At 46.0% G+C, this 26485-nt stretch overlaps 1 protein-coding gene across 1 annotated transcript; it reads left to right on the top strand.

Moving 5' to 3' along the window:
- Positions 1-989: 989 nt before the first annotated feature.
- LOC109907284 (zinc finger and BTB domain-containing protein 10) lies at positions 990-26485 on the top strand. Its single transcript, XM_020505162.2, has 5 exons — positions 990-1940; positions 10966-12019; positions 16960-17028; positions 18132-18307; positions 23186-26485. The coding sequence occupies exons 1-5, from the start codon at positions 1254-1256 to the stop codon at positions 23501-23503; spliced, it is 2304 nt and encodes a 767-aa protein (XP_020360751.1). The 5' UTR covers positions 990-1253; the 3' UTR covers positions 23504-26485.

Below are 26485 nucleotides of genomic sequence, written 5' to 3'. Positions count from 1 at the left end.
TAGGCCTAACAACGCATTACTGGAACAGTGCTGTCAGTCAGAAAACTCAGCGAATCATGAAAGACTACTGCCACCTGCAGGAGCAAATGGTCAGGAGCAGGCTTCCATGGGATTATTCTAGGTTTTAAATCAATATATATTCACATATTGATTGTGGCTCTGTAATTTCAATAATCTATGGGAGAAAAACGAAAAAATGTCAGTTATACCTAAACAAATGTTTTATGTTTTTGGTGTTATCTAAACATAAACGTATTACTTACGTATTACGTATTACTTACTGTATCATCATACACTACTAATTTTGGTTTATTCATCAATAAAACCTAATGAAAATATATATATTCCACTCGGCCACATTGGACTGTATACATTTCCAATGTATTTCCAATTGATTATTACAGTGTCTGATATTGCTGTGGTTTTTCACATAATTAATTTTAACAAAATATACACTTATTTGGACAACATTTGTTTGACTTTATTTTATTATATGCCTATAAAAAAACTGGGTGATGTTGGATTGCATAAAATATATTGGAAATGACGAAATAGTAATGGTGAAAAATGTGGAACGCAAAGAACCATGAAAGTGTTAATCATTCACCTGGTAGCTGTGTCACCACCTAGGAACATTCAGAGAGTATCTAGTATCTGTATGTTCCTAGGTCACCACCACACCTTGTGCGTTTGGTTGGATCATTTGTTGTACCTGCCCATTGAAATTCATGTCATACAAATACCATAGGTGCGCACTAGATCTGTTTGATGCAGTTAAATACAAGGGGACCGTCACCCCGCTTGGCAGGAGGTCTGAAAGGAGGACAAGGATTTGTTGGTTGGAGACAAGCAAAACCAAAGATGAAAAGCACGTGGAAAATGGGTGCAGCCACTCACACAAAAGACCCCTTGCTGTAAACAGCGTTGAGCTATAAAAGAACAGCACCCCCATCTTCCTTTAAATGACCCCCCACGACCCCCCTTTCTCTGGTCGAAGTGCATTGTGGGGAAAGTCGTTGCCATTCGACCTCTGTAGGGCCTGCGCGGACGCAGCGAGAACCCTGAAATTCATTATGCGTTTTAAAGCTTTATTTATTTCCGCATAACCTACATACTCTCACCAGGAGGCCAAAATAGGAAAAAACGATAAATAGACATTTAATTCGGATCCGCAACATAGAATACTTTAATATATCGACATTAGTCGGTAGGGATATTGTTAAGAAAGTGGTATATTTTAATATATTAAGAAAATGTCTGGGGAGAGAAACCGCAGGTCGCTGGCGTTCAGAGGAGGTGGATTAGCCGTAACCGGTTCCAGTGGTGTCGGGGGGAGCAACAGTAACTGCTGGGAGGCCCAGGCCTGTCAAGAACGAAATTTGAACGGGAACAGACCAGATCAAGAAGAGGATAGGGATCTGGGGGCAAAAGGACCATCGCAAGAGAGAGTGGAGGGTGGGGGATCTGTCAGCGATAGCACAGAACCAGAGGCGGAGGAGGAAGAGGACCCGGAAGGGGGCAACTGGGCAGACGGGAACGGAGATGATCGTGTTGGTTGGGTGGCAGTAACTGTCAGAAAAGACGAGTCCAGGAAAGGGAGTAAGTGGACAGCGGGTAACGGCCAGAACAGCGAGGACAGAGGCGAAGCGGGGAGCGGGGGAGACGGGGAGCAGGAAACCGGTGGTGCCAGGAAGTCTTGGGTAGAAATGAGACCGCAGACGTTACTCCAGAAACATTCGCCATTCCAAGCATCATGGCGACAGGAGTTCCCATGGCTCAAATTTTGCCAGGAGACGGGACTTATGTCTTGCTCCTGGTGTCACAACATTGCCACTAAAAACAACGACGAGCTGGTGAAAGGCAGTCGAAATTACAAGCGGGCCTTGCTTTTGAGACATCACCTGTCTTCTGAGCACGGAAGGAATGATCCGACCAAGCAGGTAAAGTGTCTACAGCGTCATTTATGGTTATCATTTTGAGTTGTGTCTAACTTAGCCAATATTTACGCACAGCTGAGTTTCAGTTCCCTGGCAGTTCCATTTCCCCGCGAGAGGCTATCCAGCTGGCTTCCTAGTTCGCTAACGTTAGCTACTTTTTAGCTAGCTACTTGCTAGTTCTAATCAGACATGTTTCATAGTTAATGGTAGCTAGCCTACCCAATGCTCCCATGTTAATCTAAATACCTAGCTACAGCTCACGTTTATTAAAATGTGCTTAATGGTGACATTTATACAGAAACCAATTACTAGCGAAACAAATCTGGCTAGCCTGTAGCCCAGTGACAGTGTGACTCCCATTAACTTGCTATTCCACGTACAAGTAATGGGAGTCACATTGATGGCTAGCTACCTTAGGGTGTTATTATATATATATTTCCATAGCTTCAGGGACAGTACCCATACTAGCTAGCTATCTACTGTTAACATTTGCCTGGAGTTGTATGTTTTCTTCTGTGCCAGAGTATAATGCACCTGCAACCATTCAACAAACGCTTTTGTTGCCCCAGCAACTACCTTGGTTGATTGCTAGCTTGCTTTGCTAGCTGGTGAACCGCACCCCTGCCCCCCTCCCTTCTCTGTTCTGCTTTGCACAGTGGAGAGCAGAATGCAGAATGACCTCTGGCGCATTTCTCCCCTCCCGTTGGAGCAGCTAAATTAGAGGCATTGTGCTAGATGACTCCCCAGAATCCATAGATGGTGTGTCACGGGCTAGGTTGGACAGGAGGAGAGGTAAATCAAGTCCAAGCAGCTTGACAGCTAGCTACCCCTTCATACCCTCCCTTCCTACCCTCCCGTCCTGACCCACATGCAATTCTTTCCGTGAAAAGGTTACAATAGGTTCATACACTATATATACAAAAGTATATGGACACTCATTCAAATTAGTGGATTCGGCTATTTCAGCCACACCCGTTGCTGACAGGTGTATAAAATTGAGCACACAGCCATGCAGTCGCCATAGGTAAACATTGGCAATAGAATGGGCTCAGTGACTTTCATCAAGGCACTGTCATAGGATGCCACCTTTCCAACAAGTCAGTTGGTCAAATTTCTGTCCTGCTGCCCCGGTCAACTGTGTGTGCTGTTATTGTGAAGTGGAAACGTCTAGGAGCAACAATGCATAAGCTGCGAAGTGGTAGGCCACACAAGCTCACAGAACGGGACTGCAGAGTGCTGAAGCGAGTAAAAAATCATCTGTCCTCAGTTGCAACACTCACTACCGAGTTACAAACTGCCTCTGGAAGCAAAGTCAGCACAATAACTGTTTGTCGGGAGCTTCATGAAATGGGTATCCATGGCCGAGCAGCCACACACAAACCTAAGATCACCATGCTCAATGCCAAGCATTGGCTGGAGTGGTGGAAACCTCGCCCGCGTTGGACTCTGGAGCAGAGGAAACGCGTTCTCTGGAGTGATGAATCACGCTTCACCATCTGGCAGTCTGACGGAAGAATCTGGGTTTGGCGGATGCCAGGAGAACGCTACCTGCTGAAATGCATAGTGCCAACTAGAGATCGACCGATTATAATTTTTCAATGCCGTTACTGATTATTGGAGGACCAAAAATGCTGATACCTATTAATCGGTCGATTTAATAATAAAAAAATTAAAAACAATTATATATATTTTTTGTAATAATGACAATTACATCAATACTGAATTAACACTTATTTTAACTTAATATAAAACATCAATAAAATCAATTTAGCCTCAAATAAATAATGAAACATGTTCAATTTGGTTTAAATAATGTGCCATGTAAAAATGTGTGCCATGTAAAAAAAGCTAACGTTTAAGTTCCTTGCTCAGAACATGAAAACATATGAAAGTTGGTGGTTCCTTTTAACATGAGACTTCAATATTCCAAGGTAAGAGGTTTTAGATTGTAGTTAATATAGTATTTATAGGACTATTTCTCTCTATACCATTTGTATTTCATATACCTTTGACTATTGGATGTTCTTATAGGCACTATTGTATTGCCAGTGTAACAGTATAGCTTCCGTCCCTCTCCTCGCACCTGGGCTCGAACCAGGAACACGTCAACAACAGCCACACTCGAAGCATCGTTACCCATCACTCCACAAAAGCCGCGGCCCTTGCAGCGCAAGGGGAATAACTACTCCGAATCTAAAAGCGAGTGACGTTTGAAACAGTATTAGCGCACACCCAGCTAACTAGTTAGCCATTTCACATTGGTTACACCAGCCATTAGGCTGATAGGCTTGAAGTCATAAACAGCGCTGTGCTTGCGAAGAGCTGCTGGCAAAACGCACGAAAGTGCTGTTTGAATGAATGATTACGGGCCTGCTGCTGCTCAGTCAGACTGCTCTATCAAATCAGACTTAATTATAACATAATAACACACAGAAATACGAGCCTTTGGTCATTAATATGATCGAATCCGGAAACTATCATTTCGAAAACAAAACGTCTATTATTTCAGTGAAATACGGAACCGTTTGGTATTTTATCTAACGGGTGGCATCCCTAAGTCTAAATATTCTTGTTACATTGCACAACCTTCAATGTATGTCATAATTACCTAAAATTCTGGTAAATTAGTTCGCAATGAGCCAGGCGGCCCAAACTGTTGCATATACCCTGACTCAGCGTGCAATTAACGCAAGATAAATGACACAATTTCACCTGGTTAATATTGCCTGCTAAACTGGATTAGTAGTTATAACTAGTGATTATGATTGATTGTTTTTTATAAGATAAGTTTAATGCTAGCTAACAATTTACCTTGGCTTCTACTGCATTCGCGTAACAGGCAGGCTACTCGTGGAGTGCAATGGTTAGAGCGTTGGACTAGTTAACTGTGCGGTTGCAAGATTGGAACCCTTGAGCTGACAAGGTGAAAATCTGTCGTTCTGCCCCTGAACAAGGCAGTTAACCCACCGTTCCTAGGCCGTCATTGAAAATAAGAATGTGTTCATAACTGACTTGCCTAGTTAAATAAAAAGGTATATTTTTTGTTTTGTTTTTAATAATCGGAAATCGGCGCCCAAAAATACAGATTTCCGATTGTTATGAAAACTTGAAATCGGCCCTAATTAATCGGCCGACCTCTAGTGCCAACTGTAAAGTTTGGTGGAGAAGGAATAATGGTCTGGGGCTGTTTGTCATGATTTGGGCTAGGTCCCTTAGTTCCAGTGAAGGGAAATCTTAATGCTACAGCATACAATTACATTCTAGACGATTCTAACTTTGTGGCAACGTTCTGGGGAAGGCCCTTTCCAGTTTCAGGATGACAATGCCCTTGTGCACAAAGCGAGGTCCATACAGAAATGGTGTGTTGAGATCAGTGTGGAAGAACTTGACTCGCCTGCACAGATCCCCCGACCTCAACCCCACCGAACACCTTTGGGATGAATTGGAACGCCTACCGCAAGCCAGGCCCAATCGCCCAACATCAGTGCCGACCTCACTAATGCTCCAATGGCTGAATGGAAGCAAGTCCACGCAGCAATGTTCCAACATGTAGTGCAAAGCCTTCCCAGAGGAAGGAGGATTTTATAGCAGCAAAGGGGGGATAAACTCCATATTAATGCCCATGATTTTGGAATGCGATATTCGACGAGCATATGTCCACATACTTTTGTTCATGTAGTGTATGTATGCTGGCAGCAGCATGGGTTGTCATGGCACCATCTGGACCTTGTCAACCCATACAATTTATGGGTTAATAGTTTTTTTTTATGGTATGTTTTTTTATGATATAATTACCAAGCTATACATTGTCAGGTTGTATGTACAGAAGGACAGAAACCATGACAGACCATCACCAAGGGTTCTTTCCCCTAGGCTTGATATCAACGATTGATTACTTGATGATGTTCCCAATACCAAAATGATGAATGTGTATATTGCTGCAAATAAATCACTTTTGGAATATTCATCATAGGACTATGAAACACCCTCTGGGTGAGATGGAACATTCCACTTGTGTAATTACAAAACCTGCCCAACACCATTGCTACCCAAATACAAAGCAATTATTAAAATCCTATCTAACAATGTTGTTAGCTACTGTAGTAATTACAGGGTTTTTACACAGGGTTAAAGAGTAATCACAGCAGTATATAAAAAAAACTACAGAGCCCAGTTTCCTATTTGACATCTACGCCCTATCACCTCTTATCCTGACTCTGATTCAAGCTGTCAGGGGAATTAAGAGCATGCAGCCACAATTTGACTCTAATTTGTCAGTGAAATGCAAGAGGATTGGATCACACTGCCAGACCACCAGGGTTAGTTCAGTCCGATATACACAATCACTAATCAGAATGACTTGAAGTGAAGGGATCCACTAACTTGTACACATCACTAATTAGGAAGGAAAGCTGTGGGAGGAGGGATTAGTGAAGAAGTAGTCCTCCTCCCTGAAAACAAGACTACCCTGGCTGCTTGGTTAAGGATAGCGAGGGATAAGGCAGTAGCTGCCTTATCCACCATATAATCAAACACTTTCCTACAGCCTAATTTCATTTCGTAGCTTTGGGAGAGAAAAAAAATTGGATGCCTTTAAAATTTCTTGAATTTCTGTGCAGTTGTTAATGTCAAAGTTTAAATATGCAAAGATGATTTTCCCTGTGGTGTTTTCCCCCATATATAGTAGCCTAATGCTGTTTTGAATATAATTCCTGTGTGAACTACATTGTGGCAGCACATGAAATGGCATAATTTTCTTCACCCAATTCCGGACCAAAGTCTGAGGGGGGACGGACAATTCATCCCTGGAATCCGTCAACCCAACGAGGAGCTATTTGCATTGTTGGGAGGCCTTGAGGCCTGCTCCCAACCCACACCTTAGGGCCAGACACACTGCCGCATTGTTCTAGCATCTGGGAGACGGTCGGGTTAGGGGAGAGTATGGAGCCAGCTGGCCTCAGGGTAGGGATGGGATGGTAGTGTGTAGTCAACGTTAGCCCAGGGCCCTTGGTAAGTTTTTATTTTCTGGGATATTGTTCCACAAATTCTACTCTCTGTTTTAAGAGGAAGTGTTTTATATTTGTACTCCTGGATGGTGAGAGATTAGTCAACAGTAGCCTACATCACACAGTTAAGGACTGCTAGGTAGATCTACTGTAAAAGTCGTTTCAATTTGTTTGTATCGGCCTAGGCTGCATTTGCAGTCCATTTTAGTAATCCGTCGATAGTAATAGCCTAAACACAGAATTTCACATACAGTGCATTCGGAAAGTATTCAGACCTTTTCCACATTTTTGTTACGTTACAGCCTTATTCTAAAATTGATTCAATAGTTTCCCCTCCTAAATCTCCACACAATAACCCATAATGACAAAGAAAAAACAGGTTTTTAAGAAATCTTTAGAACATTTTATAAAGCTGATATTACATTTACGTAAGTATTCAGAACCTTTACTCAGTACTTTGTTGAAGCACCCTATGCCAGCAGCATACCACCGTGCATACCGCTTCTGAAGCTAAGCAGGGTTGATCCTGGTCAGTTCCTGGATGGGGGACCAGATGCTGCTGGAAGTGGTGTTGGAGGGCCAGTAGGAGGCACTCTTTCCTCTGGTCTAAAACAATAATATCCCAATGCCCCAGGGCAGTGATTGGGGATACTGGCCTGTGTAGGGTGCTGTCTTTCGGATGGGACGTTAAACGGGTGTCCTGACTGTGAGGTCATTAAAGATCCCATGGCACTTATCGTAAGAGTAGGGGTGTTAACCCTGGTGTCCCTGCTAAATTCCCAATCTGGCCCTCAAACCATCACGGTCACCTAATAATCCCCAGTTTACAATTGGCTCATTCATCCTCCTCTCCCCTGTAACTATTCCCCAGGTCGTTGCTGCAAATGAGAATGTGTTCTCAGTCAATTTACCTGGTAAAATAACAGATAAATAAAACCCTTGGCAGCGATTACAGCCTCAAGTCTTCTTGGGTATGATGCTACATGCTTGGAAAACCTGTATTTGGGGAGTTTCTCCCATCCTTCTCTGCAGGTCCTCTCCAGAGATGTTTGATTGGGTTCAAGTCCAGGCTCTGGCTGGGCCCACTCAAGGACATTCAGAGACTTTTCCCTAATCACTCCTATGTTGTCTTGGCTGTGTGCTTAGGGTCGTTGTCCTGTTAGAAGGTGAACCTTGGCCCCAGTCTCAGGTCCTGAGGGCTCTGGAGCAGGTTTTCATCAACGATATCTGTACTTTACTCCGTTCATATTTCCCTCGATCCTGACTAGTCTCCCAGTCCCTTTAGTTGAAAAACATCCCACAGCATGATGCTGCCACCGCCATGCTTCACTGTAGGAATGGTGCCAGGTTTCCTCCAGACGTGAAGCTTGGCATTCAGGCCAAAGAGTTCCATCTTGGTTTCATCAGACTAGAGAACTCCAAGCGGGCTGTCATATTCCTTTTACTGAGGAGTAGCTTCCATCGTGTTCTTGGTCACCTCCCTGACCAAGGCCCTTCTCCCCCGATTGCTCAGTTTGTCCATGCGGCCAGCTCTAGGAGTCGTCTTGGTGGTTACAAACTTCTTCCATTTAAGAATGATGGAGGCCACTGTGTTCTTGGGAAACATCAATGCTGCAGACATTTTTTTGGTCCCCTTCCCCAGATCTGTGCCCCGACACAATCCTGTCTCGGAAAACCTGTTTTCACTTTGCCATTATTGGGTATTGTGTGTAGATTGATGAGATTATAATTTTTTCCGAATCCACTTTAGAATAAGGCTGTTGTGTAATGACATGTGGAGAAAGGGAAGGGTCTGAATACTTCCTGAAGGCACTAGATTTCATTTAGATGATGAACGTCAACGGGCCTCGAGCCTACCAGTACTCTAACCTCATGTTTCCACCATAACATCACTGGGCCTGGCTCACAATAAATGGCCACGTCAGAGGTTCGTCTTCTCACCATGGTATTCTCATTTGGACTCAGCCAGAGCAGTGTGAGAGACCTGCCGATCCAGCAGCACTAACACAGTCCGTAACACGTGGCACATCTGGATGAAGGATGAGCCCAGTATGGAGCCAGAGAGAGTAGTGTCCTAGCCTGGCTCCCGTACCTCCATACTGCAGCCCAGCTCACACAGCCTAGGCCTACATGCAGCAGTGTAGCAGGCCTGTACCCCAACCATTGTGACCAGTCTCAGTTACTGTGGCAGTTATTATGGTTAAAACTGCCTGAATACCAGGACGTATCCCCACCATTGTGACCTGTCAGTTGTTGGGTCTTGTTAATCCAGTGAATGTGACTGCCTAGTCACTTTTACCCCGACCTGTACATATTATCTCTACTACCTCGTACCCCTGCACATTGACTTGGTACCGGTACTCCTTGTATAAAGCCTCGTTATTGTTATTCGTGTTCCTATTTTCTATTTAATTTGCTAATTGTCTTACTTTATAACTGTGTTGTTGGGAAAGGCTCGTGAGTAAGCATTTCACGGTAAAGTCCACACCTGTTGTATTCGGTGAATGTGATTTAAATTTGATTTAAAGATAGTAAATATGCCTCTTTATGCAACCAGGAAGCAGGCGATTTCACCAGAGATGGTTAATCTGCCTGCTCACCCTCCTTCCGTATACACACGCCTTTCAAAGTGTCAATGCCACACCTCTCCAAATACTACCCATCCTGTTAGGGCAGAAAATAAGGTGACCGACTCTGTGGCATTGAGCCCATTGTATGGTTGTGTGGATGATTGAATCATTCTGCGTCTTCCTTCCTGTTATCCTATTCAGGGCTTAGCCCCTCTTAGAGAGCCACATGCAGCCCGTCTCCCTTACACACACTCTCCCTCACACACACATACACACACACACACACACACACACAAGTGTCAAGTCAGGGCCTTTCTGGTTAAGTGGGAGCAAAGAGCAGAGCAGGCACAGAGGAGCCAGGGTTTAGCTGCTGTATCTAATAAGTGTGTGAGTGCAGGGCCATACAAAGAAACCCCAGTGAGGCACAAAGCAGCACTGAACAATGAGCCTGCAAGAGAGGAGAGAGCCTGGTATTGTGAGGGTAAATGGGGTGACCTGGCTCTATCTCTTCTTCTCTCTGCTAGCTCTCTCTCTCGCCCTCTCTCTCCTTTCCTCTAGACCTGGTCCTGCCTAGCGTTAGCTAGCAGGAACAGAGTGCCTTGCAGCTCCTGATAATAACCCCGATCATGCCTGCGCGGACAAGGGCTTCCAGTCACTCAGAGTAGGGAGGGGGGTGGGGACCTCGAAGAGCAGAGAAATGGATTTAATATAAATTACTTGAGCTGAAAACCCAGCTGTGTAAGGAGAGTGGGGTGGGGGAGAGAGAATGCAGGGCTCGGAGCAATGTAAATTACTCAGGATTAGGACATCTGCTATGCAATTCCAAACTAGGCAGAAATGTATGCAGGCAGTGTGTTAGTATAGTAACAGTTATGTCAGTCAGTGCAGTGCTGTGTACTCCCTCTCTCTGGCTCTCCTCCGTACCAGCTTGGCCTGCTGCCCTGGATGGGAAACTCCCATGTTGGGATAGGGAAGATAGAGGGAGGGATGGAGGTAGAAGAAGAATGAGTTTCTCTCCCATCAGCCATCATATTGACAGGTAGCGGGTGGGGTTTTGGGACAATTAAATCTGTTTCCGTCTGTTTTGATTGGTTATAACACCATTAGCTGCTGTCACAGACCCAGATTAGGCCCTATTCCTGGACACACAAATTGGCGTGATCTGGGAACCTGCGCCATAATTTTCTGCAAAAGTGGGAGTAACAGTAACCTAAGCAGCTCTCTGACTGTATTTCAGTCTACTTTGGAAGTAGTTACCACATTTCCAGTTCCAGGTGAAGCAACACCTCCCCCATTATGGAGCCAGTCAGACCAGTTTCACCCCTGCCAGGTGCATCTCTGTCATTGTCCCTTTCCTTTGTGTGTCCCTAGCCATTAATCCTGCTCATCTATTTGTTTCTCTCTCTCTCGTTCTCTCTGTGTGTGTGTGTGTGTGTGTGTGTTGTCTACCAGGAGCTGGAGCGGCCTGGCTGTGAGGACCCCCCCCAGGGGACAGACATGGAGACAGAAGACTACTACAGGAACAACAAACCTAACCAGGACTCCTACTGCTACCAGCTGCTGCAGGAGCTAAACAAACAACGCAAGGGAGGAATCCTCTGTGACGTCAACATCGTGGTGAGTGGAGAGGTGTTCCGGGCGCACAAGAACATCCTCGTGGCCGGGAGCCGCTACTTTAAGACCCTCTACTGCCTGACCAAGAGCGAGAACACTTCCTCATCATCCTCGTCATGTGACCAGACGACCACAGTCACCGACACCCACCTCGACGTGGCGGCAGTGGCAGGTTTCTCGGTTATCCTGGACTTCCTGTATAGCGGTAACCTCCTGCTGACCAGTCAGAACGCCATCGAGGTAATGTCCGTGGCCTCCTACCTCCAGATGACGGAGGTGGTGGGATCGTGTCGGGGGTTCATCAAGGAAGCCCTCAACATCAGCATCAAGCAGGAGGCCCCCGACTCAGTGGTGGTGGATTACAACAAGAGGAGAACGGTGGCCAAAGACGGAGCTGGACAGCTGGGCTTGGACGGCAGCACCAACAAGAAGCCTGGGAGTAACTTCTGGGCTACCAGCATCCTGTCCAAGCTGTCAATCAAAGCCAGTGGTCATGTCCAGGATGGGGAGCAAGCAGGGGGAGGCAGCGTAAAGGAGGAGCCCAGTGACGTGGAGCTGTCTGCAGGGGAGGGCTGCGCCCTGGGAAGCTCCAGCTGGGGCTGTGAGAACTCATCCGAGTCTGCTGAGAACGAGCCTCCGAGCGTTCCGGGACCGGGGCCGGTGTTCGTCTGGAACGAGCCGGCTCCCGGGGCTGCGGCGGGCAGGGTGGTGGCGGTGAAGAGGGAAGGTCAGAGGGTGCAGCCGGGGAGCGGACGGAGGAAGAAACAGATCACGCGGCGGTTCGTCTACAACATCCCACCAGAGCCAGAGGAAGGGTTTGATGAGGGGATGTTCATCCAGCCCTCAGCCTCCTATCCCAGGGAGGACTTCTCCTTCCTCTCTGAGAACGCCGGTACGTCACCTTCTCACACCAGTTCTTTAGGTAGCCAGTTCTTTAGGTAGTCAGACCAAGCACTCAGTCCTCCAACTGACTACACATAAACACATGCACATTCTTTAGGTAGGTCGTACCAACAGTTGTTTAGATGACCAAACAGCAGCCCTGTTTTAGAGAACGTGTTAGCCTAGCATGTTCTGTTTAGTTCCTAGACTGACATGGTATGACGACCATACCTCTAGTCATGGTATTTAGTTGGTGGAGATCTGAGTTAGTCCAGAGGTCAGTCCTGTTCCACTGGACATGGCAGCCTGCTAGTGCTAGTCAGAGACTAGAAAGAGTCACAGTACCCTGAGCAGACCTGGTTTCAAATCATTTCAAATACTTTATCTGTGCTTGATTTGAGCTTGCCTGGCATAATGGAACAATAGAATATGGAACAATAGAATCCCCAAACTGGGGACTGAGGCCTCCCGGGTGGCGCAGTGGTTAAGGGCACTGTACTGCAGCGCCAGCTGTGCCACAGGGTTTGCGCCCAGGCTCTGTCGTAACCGGCCGCGACCGGGAGGTCCGTGGGGCGACGCACAATTGGCCTAGCGTCGTCCGGGTTAGGGAGGGTTCGGCCGGTAGGGAAGTCCTTGTCTCATGGCGGGCCGGACGCAGTGCATGCTAACCAAGGTTGCCAAGGTTGCCAGTGTTTCCTCCGACACATTGGTGCGGCTGGCTTCCGGGTTGGATGGCGCTGTGTTAAGAAGCAGTGCGGCTTGGTTGGGTTGTGTATCGGAGGACGCATGACTTTCAACCTTCGTCTCTCCCGAGCCCGTACGGGAGTTGTAGCGATTAGACAAGATAGTAGCTAACAAAACAAAAAAAACAACAAAAAAAGAATAGTCCCCAAACTGCAAAACCCACCCATCTGGCAGGCTTGAGCAAACGCTGGTGGTGTTTGAAAGATTTCAAATAGTATTTGAACCCAGGTCTGATCCAGACTAGAGGTCGACCGATTATGATTTTTCAACGCCGAGACCGATTATTGGAGGACCAAAGAAATGCCGATACCAATTAATCTGCCATTTTTTTTAATTGTAATAATGACAATTACAACAATACTGAATGAACACTTATTTTAACTTAATATAATACATAAATAAAATCAATTTAGCCTCAAATAAATAATGAAACATGTTCAATTTGGTTTAAATAATGCAAAAACAAAGTGTTGAAGAAGAAAGTAAAAGTGCAATATGTGCCATGTAAGAAAGCTAACGTTTAAGTTCCTTGCTCAAACCATGAGAACATATGAAAGCTGGTGGTTCCTTTTAACATGAGTCTTCAATATTCCCAGGTAAGAAGTTTTAGGTTGTAGTTATTATACGAATTATGGGACAATTTCTCTATTTACGATTTGTATTTAATATACAGTGGGGAGAACAAGTATTTGATACACTGCCAATTTTGCAGGTTTTCCTACTTACAAAGCATGTAGAGGTCTGTAATTGTTATCATAGGTACACTTCAACTGTGAGAGACTGAATCTAAAACAAAAATACAGAAAATCACATTGTATGATTTTTAAGTAATTAATGTGCATTTTATTGCATGACAGAAGTATTTGATCACCTACCAACCAGTAAGAATTCCGGCTCTCACAGACCTGTTAGTTTTTCTTTAAGAAGCCCTCCTGTTCTCCACTCATTACCTGTATTAACTGCACCTGTTTGAACTCGTTACCTGTATAAAAGACACCCATCCACACACTCAATCAAACAGACTCCAAACTCTCCACAATGGCCAAGACCAGAGAGATGTGTAAGGACATCATGGATAAAATTGTAGACCTGCACAAGGCTGGGATGGGCTACAGGACAATAGGCAAGCAGCTTGGTGAGAAGGCAACAACTGTTGGTGCAATTATTAGAAAATTGAAGAAGTTCAAGATGACGGTCAATCACCCTCGGTCTGGGGCTCCATGCAAGATCTCACCTCATGGGGCATCAATCATCATGAGGAAGGTGAGGGATCAACCCAGAACTACACGGCAGGACCTGGTCAATGACCTGAAGAGAGCTGGGACCACAGTCTCAAAAAAAACCATTATTAACACACTACGCCGTCATGGATTAAAATCCTGCAGCGCACGCAAGATCCCCCTGCTCAAGCCAGCGCATGTCCAGGCCCGTCTGAAGTTTGCTAATGACCATCTGGATGATCCAGAGGAGGAATGGGAGAAGGTCATGTGGTCTGATGAGACAAAAATAGAGCTTTTTGGTCTAAACTCCACTCGCCGTGTTTGGAGGAAGAAGAAGGATGAGTACAACCCCAAGAACACCATCCCAACCATGAAGCATGGAGGTGGAAACATCATTCTTTGGGGATGCTTTTCTGAAAAGGGGACAGGACGACTGCACCGTATTGAGGGGAGGATGGATGGGGCCATGTATCGCGAGATCTTGGCCACCAACCTTCTTCCCTCAGTAAGAGCATTGAAGATGGGCCGTGGCTGGTCTTCCAGCATGACAACGACCCGAAACACACAGCCAGGGCAACTAAGGAATGGCTCCGTAAGAAGCATCTCATGGCCCTGGAGTGGCCTAGCCAGTCTCCAGATCTGAACCCAGGAGCTGAAAGTCCGTATTGCCCAGCAACAGCCCCGAAACCTGAAGGATCTGGAGAAGGTCTGTATGGAGGAGTGGGCCAAAATCGCTGCTGCAGTGTGTGTCAAGAACTACAGGAAACATATGATCTCTGTACTTCCAAACAAAGGTTTCTGTACCAAATATTAAGTTCTACTTTTCTGATGTATCAAATACTTATGTCATGCAATAAAATGCAAATTAATTACTTAATAATAATACAATGTGATTTTCTGGATTTTTGTTTTAGATTCAGTCTCTCACAGTTGAACTGTACCTATGATAAAAATGACAGATCTCTACATGCTTTGTAAGTAGGAAAACTAGCGTTGGACTTGTTAACCATAAGGTTGCAAGATTGTATCCCTGAGCTGACAAGGTAAAAATCTGTCGTTCTGCTCCTGAACAAGGCAGTTAACCCACTGTTCCTAGGCCGTCATTGAAAATAAGAATGTGTTAACTGACTTGCCTCGTTAAATAATGGTGTTAAAAAATAAAATGGTGTCCAAAAATACAGATTTCCGATTGTTATGAAAACTTGAAATCGGCCCTAATTAATCGGCCATTCCGATTAATTGGTCGACCTCTAATCCAGACTGAAGGCCCCACGCCCTCCACTATCCGTATATCTTTTTAATTAGCAGCCAGCCTGGTATGAGTATGGCCAGCCTGTCCTTTTTAAGTCGTCCCCACTCCTGTCCTCATCCTGCCACACCATACCTCAGAAATCCTGGGTTATCTCTGACTCTATGAGCCTGTCACGGCCACACACACACGCGCATACACAGGGCCAGCTCTGCCCCCATTAAGCAGTGTGCTGTATGGAATGATATCATGCATTGAGGGGGGATTTCACTCCTATTGCAGGATAAGGAAGTAAAGCGGGGGACACATTCTTCCTCCAGGTTCCTTTAAACGCAACACAAATCTTCTCACATGTTTTACTGTGGCGAGGGGTGTTGCAACTCGGTGTGTCATCATTAATGCAGCAACACAATTCCCAAATTTGGCACTCTGACCTCCCTTTCTGTCTCTCTTCAGCCCAGATCTATGTATTAGAGATGCTCCAGTTCCCCTGTAACTGTAGTAGTATGTATGGGTTACTATGAGGAGAATCTGCGGTTTAGCATTAGTGCACAATATATTTATTTACCTTTATTTTAACTGGGTCACTGTTGAGACCAAGATCTCTTTTGCAAGGGAGCCCTGCATATACACTATTTACAAAGTAGAATACAATATAATACAAATATTCCAGAATAACAATCACATTCCTCAGCAAGGAGGTCCCCAATCAACATTTTAAACTGCCAGAGAGGTACCAGAACATCCAGTTATAGGGAACTCTGTAGATTGTTCCATACATGGGGTACAAATAAATTGAAAGCAGATTTACCCAACTTTGAGGAGACCAAAATTATTATTTATTTTTTTACATTTTGCAATGGATAAATGAGCATTTCTTATTGGATAAGTCTCCCTGTTTCAATCTGTTTTCTTCTGTTTGGTGCCGAATGAACACTACCTAAGCTTCAGGTGACCAGAGGTCCATTCCTCTGCTTTACCATAGCAGAGTTTCTGGATTTCTGGCTTTAAATTCTAGGTTCCTCTCTAAACAAGGCAGTTGGATTGTTTTAAAGTGCAGGCTGCCTGGTTGCTGCCTCTTTACACACACACTAAATAACCTCCCAATCCCTTGGAGGTGCAAAGCTGTCAGGGTCTGCCCCTCCCTCCCTCCCTCCCTAATCCCCCCTAATGCACTGGGGCTGTCCTTACCATTCCAAATATTGACCCAGGCAGGCAGAATAGAGAATGGGACCAGTGGTCAGGTACTTAACAATGGGCTCTGAGGGCCAGGCCCAGAGCTATGGCTAATTAAGCCTGTTCAGTGTAACATGATCCTCAGTGAAGGGCTGAGAGCTTCATCCTGGCTTAATCCACAGCCCAGTGGGAGAGGCTGGGAGAGGCTGCTGAATACAGTGGCCTGGCTAGAGGAAGTGTTCTACAGACACAGGCAGGCAGAACACAGGCAGCTCCAGGGTCGTATTCACGAGGGATTAGGCACCAAACAGAAAACACAAAAGCAGAATGAAACAGGGAGGGTCTACCTCCACGACTTGTCCAATAAGTCATTTTCTTAATTTATTTTTTAAAGATTTTTCCTACAGTGTGCCCTGCTGAACACGACCCTGGGGTTAGGTCTGTAAACTGGGGTGGGGGGGGATTGTGGGGCCTGGTCTTTTGTGTACGTAAGGTAAGGTCCTTCTGCCCCCCCCAAACCTTTCAGCCCCTCTGATCATCTCTTTGTTTCTCCTCTCACAGAACTGGCCAACCAGATTCAGTACAGCCTCCTACAAGACTCCTCCCAGCAAGGAGAGTCCTGGGAGAATGGTGAGATCTCTTCTTGTATAATCTGCATGTACCTACTATTATACACTCTAGTAGTTGGCTTAGTATCTGTTCAGAAATATGTTCAGACTTTGGTACTTACAGATTAGAGATTACTGTACTTATGATCGATTTTGTTTTCAAACCTTATGTCATGAACCTAACTCGGTGGATGGTTAATATGATTGTGATCAGTGATCGGAAAAGTTATTCTAACTGGCTCTGGATCGGAGTGAAACGACTAAAATGTAAATATCCCACAAGGTGGTGGAACACACTGTATCCTGTTGAACACGAACAGCACAGGTGACCTGCTTTTCCTCAGCCCCCTGGCAACCTGGCCTGCTTGACAACGCTTTGTGTCTCGGCACAAACAAAGACAAAGGCAGAACCCTATCGTTCAGGTGGCTGTGCTGTGGCACAGAATAGCACAGAGCCTTGCCAAATCAATCAGTTAACTAGTCACTATCTATAGCTATCCCTGGGGTTTTGTAGTTAGTGTGGTGTTATGATTCTACTTTTTCACATCATAGATTCCTCAAATATCTTTCTTCACAATTGTGTAGTTGCTTATGGAGGCTGTAATTTGTGCCCACTTTAATTTGAATCTTGTTGATATCTTGTGAAATGTGTTCATAGCAGCCGAGGCACTGCATTTCCGAACATTTTCTTCAAGATTCTTTCCTTCCTACACGAATCTGAAATGTTTTATGTCAGTGGGTTAATGGTAAAACAATGACATGTTTTCAGTAGGGAAATCACATTACACTTATTTTGTTATGTCCCTTAGGCAGTAGTTGCCATGGCAACTGACACAGTTTCTAGTATTTTATGGGGGTAACTCTGTGACTGTTTTCCCTTTCCATAAACACCATGGTAACATGATATCCCCTCACTAGGGACCCCCCTCACCCCACCACCACACCCAACAGCTCCTCTCTTCTACTGAGAAGTGAAGAGCAAAGGGCTTGTACCACCAGAGACCGGGGTGGCTCGTTAACTAACTGCTCCAATTTCCTCCCTTCATTGTCTGTCAAATGTGGGTTTGAGCAGCTGAGTAGAAAGCAGCCTCCTGACTCATAACCTGTTTGTGTTTTTCTTCTCAGGCGAGTCGTCCGACACGGCCCTGAATAAGCTCAAGTGTCCCCATTGTAACTACATCGCCAAGCACCGGAGAACACTAAAGAGGCACCTCATCATTCACTCCGGCGTCCGCTCCTTCAGCTGTGATCTCTGTGGCAAGCTGTTCACCCGCAGAGAGCACGTCAAGAGACATTCCCTGGTAAGACCCTACACACACATCACCGTGTCATAGCCTCCCTCTACACTGTCACCTTCCCGTCAAGAGACATTCCCTGGTAAGACCCTACACACACATCACCGTGTCATAGCCTCCCTCTACACTGTCACCTTCCCGTCAAGAGACATTCCCTGGTAAGACCCTACACACACATCACCGTGTCATAGCCTCCCTCTACACTGTCACCTTCCCGTCAAGAGACATTCCCTGGTAAGACCCTACACACACATCACCGTGTCATAGCCTCCCTCTACACTGTCACCTTCCCGTCAAGAGACATTCCCTGGTAAGACCCTACACACACATCACCGTGTCATAGCCTCCCTCTACACTGTCACCTTCCCGTCAAGAGACATTCCCTGGTAAGACCCTACACACACATCACCGTGTCATAGCCTCCCTCTACACTGTCACCTTCCCGTCAAGAGACATTCCCTGGTAAGACCCTACACACACATCACCGTGTCATAGCCTCCCTCTACACTGACACCTTCCCGTCAAGAGACATTCCCTGGTAAGACCCTACACACACATCACCGTGTCATAGCCTCCCTCTACACTGTCACCTTCCCGTCAAGAGACATTCCCTGGTAAGACCCTACACACACATCACCGTGTCATAGCCTCCCTCCACATTCTCACCTTCCCCCAGACATAGCTGTCCTCCTCCACATTCTCACCTCCCCCCAGACATAGCTGTCCTCCTCCACATTCTCACCTTCCCCCAAACATAGCTGTCCTCCTCCACATTCTCACCTTCCCCCAGACATAGCTGTCCTCCTCCACATTCTCACCTCCCCCCAGACATAGCTGTCCTCCTCCACATTCTCACCTTCCCCCAGACATAGCTGTCCTCCTCCACATTCTCACCTTCCCCCAGACATAGCTGTCCTCCTCCACATTCTCACCTCCCCCCAGACATAGCTGTCCTCCTCCACATTCTCACCTCCCCCCAGACATAGCTGTCCTCCTCCACATTCTCACCTCCCCCCAGACATAGCTGTCCTCCTCCACATTCTCACCTTCCCCCAGACATAGCTGTCCTCCTCCACATTCTCACCTTCCCCCAGACATAGCTGTCCTCCTCCACATTCTCACCTCCCCCAAACATAGCTGTCCTCCTCCACATTCTCACCTTCCCCCAAACATAGCTGTCCTCCTCCACATTCTCACCTTCCCCCAAACATAGCTGTCCTCCTCCACATTCTCACCTCCCCCCAAACATAGCTGTCCTCCTCCACATTCTCACCTTCCCCCAGACATAGCTGTCCTCCTCCACATTCTCACCTCCCCCCAAACATAGCTGTCCTCCTCCACATTCTCACCTCCCCCCAAACATAGCTGTCCTCCTCCACATTCTCACCTTCCCCCAGACATAGCTGTCCTCCTCCACATTCTCACCTCCCCCAAACATAGCTGTCCTCCTCCACATTCTCACCTTCCCCCAAACATAGCTGTCCTCCTCCACATTCTCACCTTCCCCCAAACATAGCTGTCCTCCTCCACATTCTCACCTCCCCCCAAACATAGCTGTCCTCCTCCACATTCTCACCTTCCCCCAGACATAGCTGTCCTCCTCCACATTCTCACCTCCCCCCAAACATAGCTGTCCTCCTCCACATTCTCACCTCCCCCCAAACATAGCTGTCCTCCTCCACATTCTCACCTTCCCCCAGACATAGCTGTCCTCCTCCACATTCTCACCTTCCCCCAAACATAGCTGTCCTCCTCCACATTCTCACCTCCCCCCAAACATAGCTGTCCTCCTCCACATTCTCACCTTCCCCCAGACATAGCTGTCCTCCTCCACATTCTCACCTTCCCCCAAACATAGCTGTCCTCCTCCACATTCTCACCTCCCCCCAAACATAGCTGTCCTCCTCCACATTCTCACCTTCCCCCAGACATAGCTGTCCTCCTCCACATTCTCACCTCCCCCCAAACATAGCTGTCCTCCTCCACATTCTCACCTTCCCCCAGACATAGCTGTCCTCCTCTACATTCTCACCTCCCCCCAGACACCTGAGTAGGGTTGCAAAATGACAGTTACTTTCTCAAGATTCCCAGGTTTTCCAGAAATCCTAGTTGGAAGATTATTGTATTCAGGAGGTAATTATCAGGAAATCCTGAATCTTCCAACCAGAATTTCTGGAAAAACAGGGTATTTTGGGAAAGTTACCACACCCCATCAGTCCCTAAAACACCCTGCACCTGAGTCTACCTCCACACCCCCTCAGTCCCTAAAACACCCTGCACCTGAGTCTACCTCCACACCCCCTCAGTCCCTAAAACACCCTGCACCTGAGTCTACCTCCACACCCCCCCAGTCCCTAAAACACCCTGCACCTGAGTCTACCTCCACACCCCCTCAGTCCCTAAAACACCCTGCACCTGAGTCTACCTCCACACCCCCTCAGTCCCTAAAACACCCTGCACCTGAGTCTACCTCCACACCCCCTCAGTCCCTAAAACACCCTGCACCTGAGTCTACCTCCACACCCCCTCAGTCCCTAAAACACCCTGCACCCGAGTCTACCTCCACACCCCCTCAGTCCCTAAAACACCCTGCACCCGAGTCTACCTCCACACCCCCTCAGTCCCTAAAACACCCTGCACCTGAGTATACCTCCACACCCCCTCAGTCCCTAAAACACCCTGCACCTGAGTCTACCTCCACACCCCCTCAGACCCTAAAACACCCTGCACCTGAGTCTACCTCCACACCCCCTCAGTCCCTAAAACACCCTGCACCTGAGTCTACCTCCACACCCCCTCAGTCCCTAAAATACCCTGCACCTGAGTCTACCTCCACACCCCCTCAGTCCCTAAAACACCCTGCACCTGAGTCTACCTCCACACCCCCTCAGTCCCTAAAACACCCTGCACCTGAGTCTACCTCCACACCCCCTCAGTCCCTAAAACACCCTGCACCTGAGTCTACCTCCACACCCCCTCAGTCCCTAAAACACCCTGCACCTGAGTCTACCTCCACACCCCCTCAGTCCCTAAAACACCCTGCACCTGAGTCTACCTCCACACCCCCTCAGTCCCTAAAACACCCTGCACCTGAGTCTACCTCCACACCCCCTCAGTCCCTAAAACACCCTGCACCTGAGTCTACCTCCACACCCCCTCAGTCCCTAAAACACCCTGCACCTGAGTCTACCTCCACACCCCCTCAGTCCCTAAAACACCCTGCACCTGAGTCTACCTCCACACCCCCCCAGTCCCTAAAACACCCTGCACCTGAGTCTACCTCCACACCCCCTCAGTCCCTAAAACACCCTGCACCTGAGTCTACCTCCACACCCCCTCAGTCCCTAAAACACCATGCACCTGAGTCTACCTCCACACCCCCTCAGTCCCTAAAACACCCTGCACCTGAGTCTACCTCCACACCCCCTCAGTCCCTAAAACACCCTGCACCTGAGTCTACCTCCACACCCCCTCAGTCCCTAAAACACCCTGCACCTGAGTCTACCTCCACACCCCCCCAGTCCCTAAAACACCCTGCACCTGAGTCTACCTCCACACCCCCTCAGTCCCTAAAACACCCTGCACCCGAGTCTACCTCCACACCCCCCCAGTCCCTAAAACACCCTGCACCTGAGTATACCTCCACACCCCCTCAGTCCCTAAAACACCCTGCACCTGAGTCTACCTCCACACCCCCTCAGACCCTAAAACACCCTGCACCTGAGTCTACCTCCACACCCCCTCAGTCCCTAAAACACCCTGCACCTGAGTCTACCTCCACACCCCCTCAGTCCCTAAAATACCCTGCACCTGAGTCTACCTCCACACCCCCTCAGTCCCTAAAACACCCTGCACCTGAGTCTACCTCCACACCCCCTCAGTCCCTAAAACACCCTGCACCTGAGTCTACCTCCACACCCCCTCAGTCCCTAAAACACCCTGCACCTGAGTCTACCTCCACACCCCCTCAGTCCCTAAAACACCCTGCACCTGAGTCTACCTCCACACCCCCTCAGTCCCTAAAACACCCTGCACCTGAGTCTACCTCCACACCCCCTCAGTCCCTAAAACACCCTGCACCTGAGTCTACCTCCACACCCCCTCAGTCCCTAAAACACCCTGCACCTGAGTCTACCTCCACACCCCCCCAGTCCCTAAAACACCCTGCACCTGAGTCTACCTCCACACCCCCCCAGTCCCTAAAACACCCTGCACATGAGTCTGCCTCCACAACCCCCTCAGTCCCTAAAACACATTGCACCTTCCCCTAGCTACTCACATTCCCTGTTGAGTAGAGGACCTGAGTCCTTCAGACACCCTCGCTTGCCTCTAAACACCATGTCCTTGTGACCATGTCATCTTTGATTTCCTTAATTACTTGTTTTTAAATCACACCACCTCCCTCTTCAAAACATTATCACACACACACACCCATCCATACTCTGTCCTCCACCCTCCCCTTCTCTCTCCCCCTCATCACTGTCCTCCATCTTCTCTCCTTCCTCCACCTTCCCTCTCTCTCCCCCTCCATGACTCTGTCCTCCACCTTCTCTCCTTCCTCCACCTTCCCTCTCTCTCCTCCTCATCACTGTCCTCCACCTTCTCTCCTTCCTCCACCTTCCCTCTCTCTCCCCCTCCATGACTCTGTCCTCTACCTTCTCTCATTCCTCCACCTTCCCTCTCTCTCCTCCTCATCACTGTCCTCCACCTTCTCTCCTTCCTCCACCTTCCCTCTCTCTCCCCCTCCATGACTCTGTCCTCCACCTTCTCTCCTTCCTCCACCTTCCCTCTCTCTCCCCCCCATCACTCTGTCCTCTATTCCGACAGAACTTGAACAGAGCATTAACCTTTGTCTCGCTCTCTCCCCCCTCCCCATCCCTACAGGTGCACAAAAAGGACAAGAAGTACAAGTGCATGGTATGTAAAAAGATCTTCATGCTGGCGGCCAGCGTGGGGATCCGGCATGGCTCGCGGCGCTACGGCGTTTGTGCGGAATGTGCGGAATGTGCAGATTCCCACCAGGCCACACAGGAGGGCCTGGAGTCCCTGGAGGGGTTCGTCCGTGAAGACGATGACTTCGAGGAGGGAGGAGAGGGGGAGGAGCCTGACGAGGACATGGCTGAGGAGGGGGAGGAGCCTAACGACAACGACCAATCCAACTGGGAGGAGGGTGACACTGGTGCTGCCCTTGAGAACGAGTAGTGACTTGCTCAGATAGAAACAAAATAGTTGACGAATTATACATTTTAAAAAGCTGGTAAACAATCAAAGTGCTATCAAACCATGAGGTTATTTACACGGTTCAGTGTATGAGACAAAGAGAAGCTTTGGTAGCGAGGGACTCCAAGATGTACAGATATTCTATGTGTCAGACTCTGAGCTTAGTGCTCACTAGAGAAAGAGATAAAAATGAAATATTGAAATCAGGTTTATGGTGCTGTATTTTATTTTTGGGGGGAGGGGGTTGGTGGTGTACAGCGGTTTAAGTTACGATAGGCCAATCATCTTTAAAATAAATGTTAATTATTTAATTTATGAAAGAGAAGTTATTATGGTCTTATTAAATATACTTTGTTGTCTGTTTTGTTGTAAACTGCTATCAGAGAAGTTCCCTTTCAGATTTGGACTTTCTGTCAAGTCTGAAAGTTTATTGTTAGCTGCGTGTTTTAGCATAAAGTACGTCAAAGAAAGAGAGCATTATTTGCCGACAGGAAGATTTTATGTTTAGATGCTCTGAACATTATAATTTTATCTTTTCATGCACAAATCTTGGAACCAAAAAATCTGTTTGTGACTAATTTATCTAATATTAATAGCCCACTAATATTAAGTGGGCTGTGCTATGTGCCAAGCAGAACGCACACCAAGATTTAGCAGAAAATAAGAAAACTACTGAAAAATGCTGAGAAAAAATCTGAAAGGGATACTTGGGTATTTTGGCAATGAGGACCGTTATCTACTTCCCCAGAGTCGGATGAAGTCGTGGATACAATGTCTATGTCTCTGTGTCCAGTATGAAGGAAGTTCGAGGTAGTTCCACTAGTCAATACTAACTAACTTTAGCACAATGACTGGAAGTCTATGGGTATCTACTCACCTGCTAGCAAGATACCCATAGACTTCCTGTCATTGCGCTAACGCTGGTTAGCATTGGCTCTCGACAGTAACTTCCTTCATAATGGACACAGAGACAAAAAATAGTATTCGCGATTTCATCGGACTCTGGGAAAGTAGATAAGGCCTCATTACCAAAATCTTGTTGTATCCCTTATAAAGCAGAGAGAAAATAGAAAGTGATTCATAAAAAAGCAGTGAAAGTATAGGGGGAAATGTTATTTACTAGCTTTGTATGAATCACAGCACCACACAGTAACACTTTATAAAGCATTTTGACATTAATTTAAAGCTTGAATTTTGCCAAATGATGGAAATGATTGGTGCTGTAATGCTTATGTCGCAAAATACTGGACCTACGGCTGTATATGATGTTTCTAATCATGAAGCTTGAAATGACTCAGTTATATGTATTAATCAGCTCTCTATAGAACACTGTTGTGCTATTGTCTTTTTTTATTTAATACTCACACACTCACATACCATTTTGTAGAACTACCGACAGTACTGGACCTAAGTTAAGAAGATTTATATATATATATACATGGTTTATGTTAGGTACTGAGTATATATATATATATATATATGCTATTATTAACTTGAACGTTGGGTGTAAGGTGGTATTTGAAGAGTGCCGATAGATCATTATATGTGATTTATGAAGTCTGAAAGAGAAACTCCATTTTCAAAAGTGATGATTTTTTTACAATCAGTTTTTATTGAATTTGTTAAGTCCTTTTATTTTGTCTGCCAGGTAGGAAAACACTTTGTTAGATATAAAGTGAAGCTCTATGGCCATCATAGACATGCACTTACTTATTTTTTTTGCGTTCATGAAAATCATTTAGTCTTTGTTTGCTTCCCCAAAGAAGGTCTGAATGGAACAATATTAAGACGGTCTTTTCTCTTCCACGCGGAACATTTTTTAAGACATTTTGTTATTTAATATTATATTGACTCCAAAATGCAATCAAGACTGTTAATTTCTATCTGTTTGTCCAAACAAAATAGTTTATTATTGTTGAGATGATGTATTAAAAAAAGCCAGGTAAATTCTATAGTGTGTAGATCCTTGCTTGTGTATGTAATCGTCAGATTTAAATGTTTTGATAAAAACAATAATCATTCACTTTACCCTAGATACATATATAGTTTTATTTGTCCTTTACAAAGATGTATTTACTTTTCCTTTTTATTTCATTAAGAACATATTTTATAAGAAATATGGATTGTTTGAAATGTAGGAACAGCAGTTTCTGTCCATATGCAGTGGATATATATATTGAAGTGCTAAAATTATACAGAAATGTTTGATCTCCCTTTTCTCAAAGTGGAAATGTATTTAAAGGAAACCTATAGTAAGTTTCTCATCCCTGTTTGTAAAATATGATTTACCTTCAAATCACTGTGGGGGAAAAAAAATGTAAGTAGCTGATTTTACTTAATGAAACACACAGTCCGCTGCAGTCAGCTTGTTTAAAACCTTGGCCTGGCTTTGTGTCGTGTCTTGGTTGCATTCAGAAGGCACACAACGGAAAACAAGTGAAACAGGGAGTTGCTATGCTATCTGTACTTGTCCAATAAGAAACACTGGTTTTTGTTTTCCGTTGCAAAATGCGTTGCTACGTTGTGCCCTAATGAACACAACCCTAGCCTTCCTTTCCTCTCTGGGTCTGTGTGTGTGTGTGTTCACACCTGTGCTTATCCATTTAACCACCCTGTTTCTTGTTTTTATACTATCCTTTGACTCCCTTACTGTACAACCGATGATCTCAAGATGATGTATTGTTTTAGATGTGATTATGCTGTACTATAATGGACAAAACAAACAAAACACTAATACAGAAACAAGCTTTTTTTAAAAGGTCTATTTTTCAACTCTCTTTTCAAACTACAGTGATGCAAAACCAATGGGCCTTTCTTGGGCTCAACCCCAAACACAAAACAAGTCAGGTTACTCTTTATATGTTTTTTCAAGGTTTTCAAAATTAAATTCTCCTTTTTCTGTTTCAATTGTACTACTGTTCCTCTATAATACATTTTAAAAATAAAACTTTGATAATGCTTAAA

This window comes from Oncorhynchus kisutch, linkage group LG17 (genome assembly GCF_002021735.2).
Source record: "Oncorhynchus kisutch isolate 150728-3 linkage group LG17, Okis_V2, whole genome shotgun sequence".
NCBI lineage: Eukaryota > Metazoa > Chordata > Actinopteri > Salmoniformes > Salmonidae > Oncorhynchus > Oncorhynchus kisutch.
This window is presented reverse-complemented; position numbering and strand designations above follow the sequence as displayed.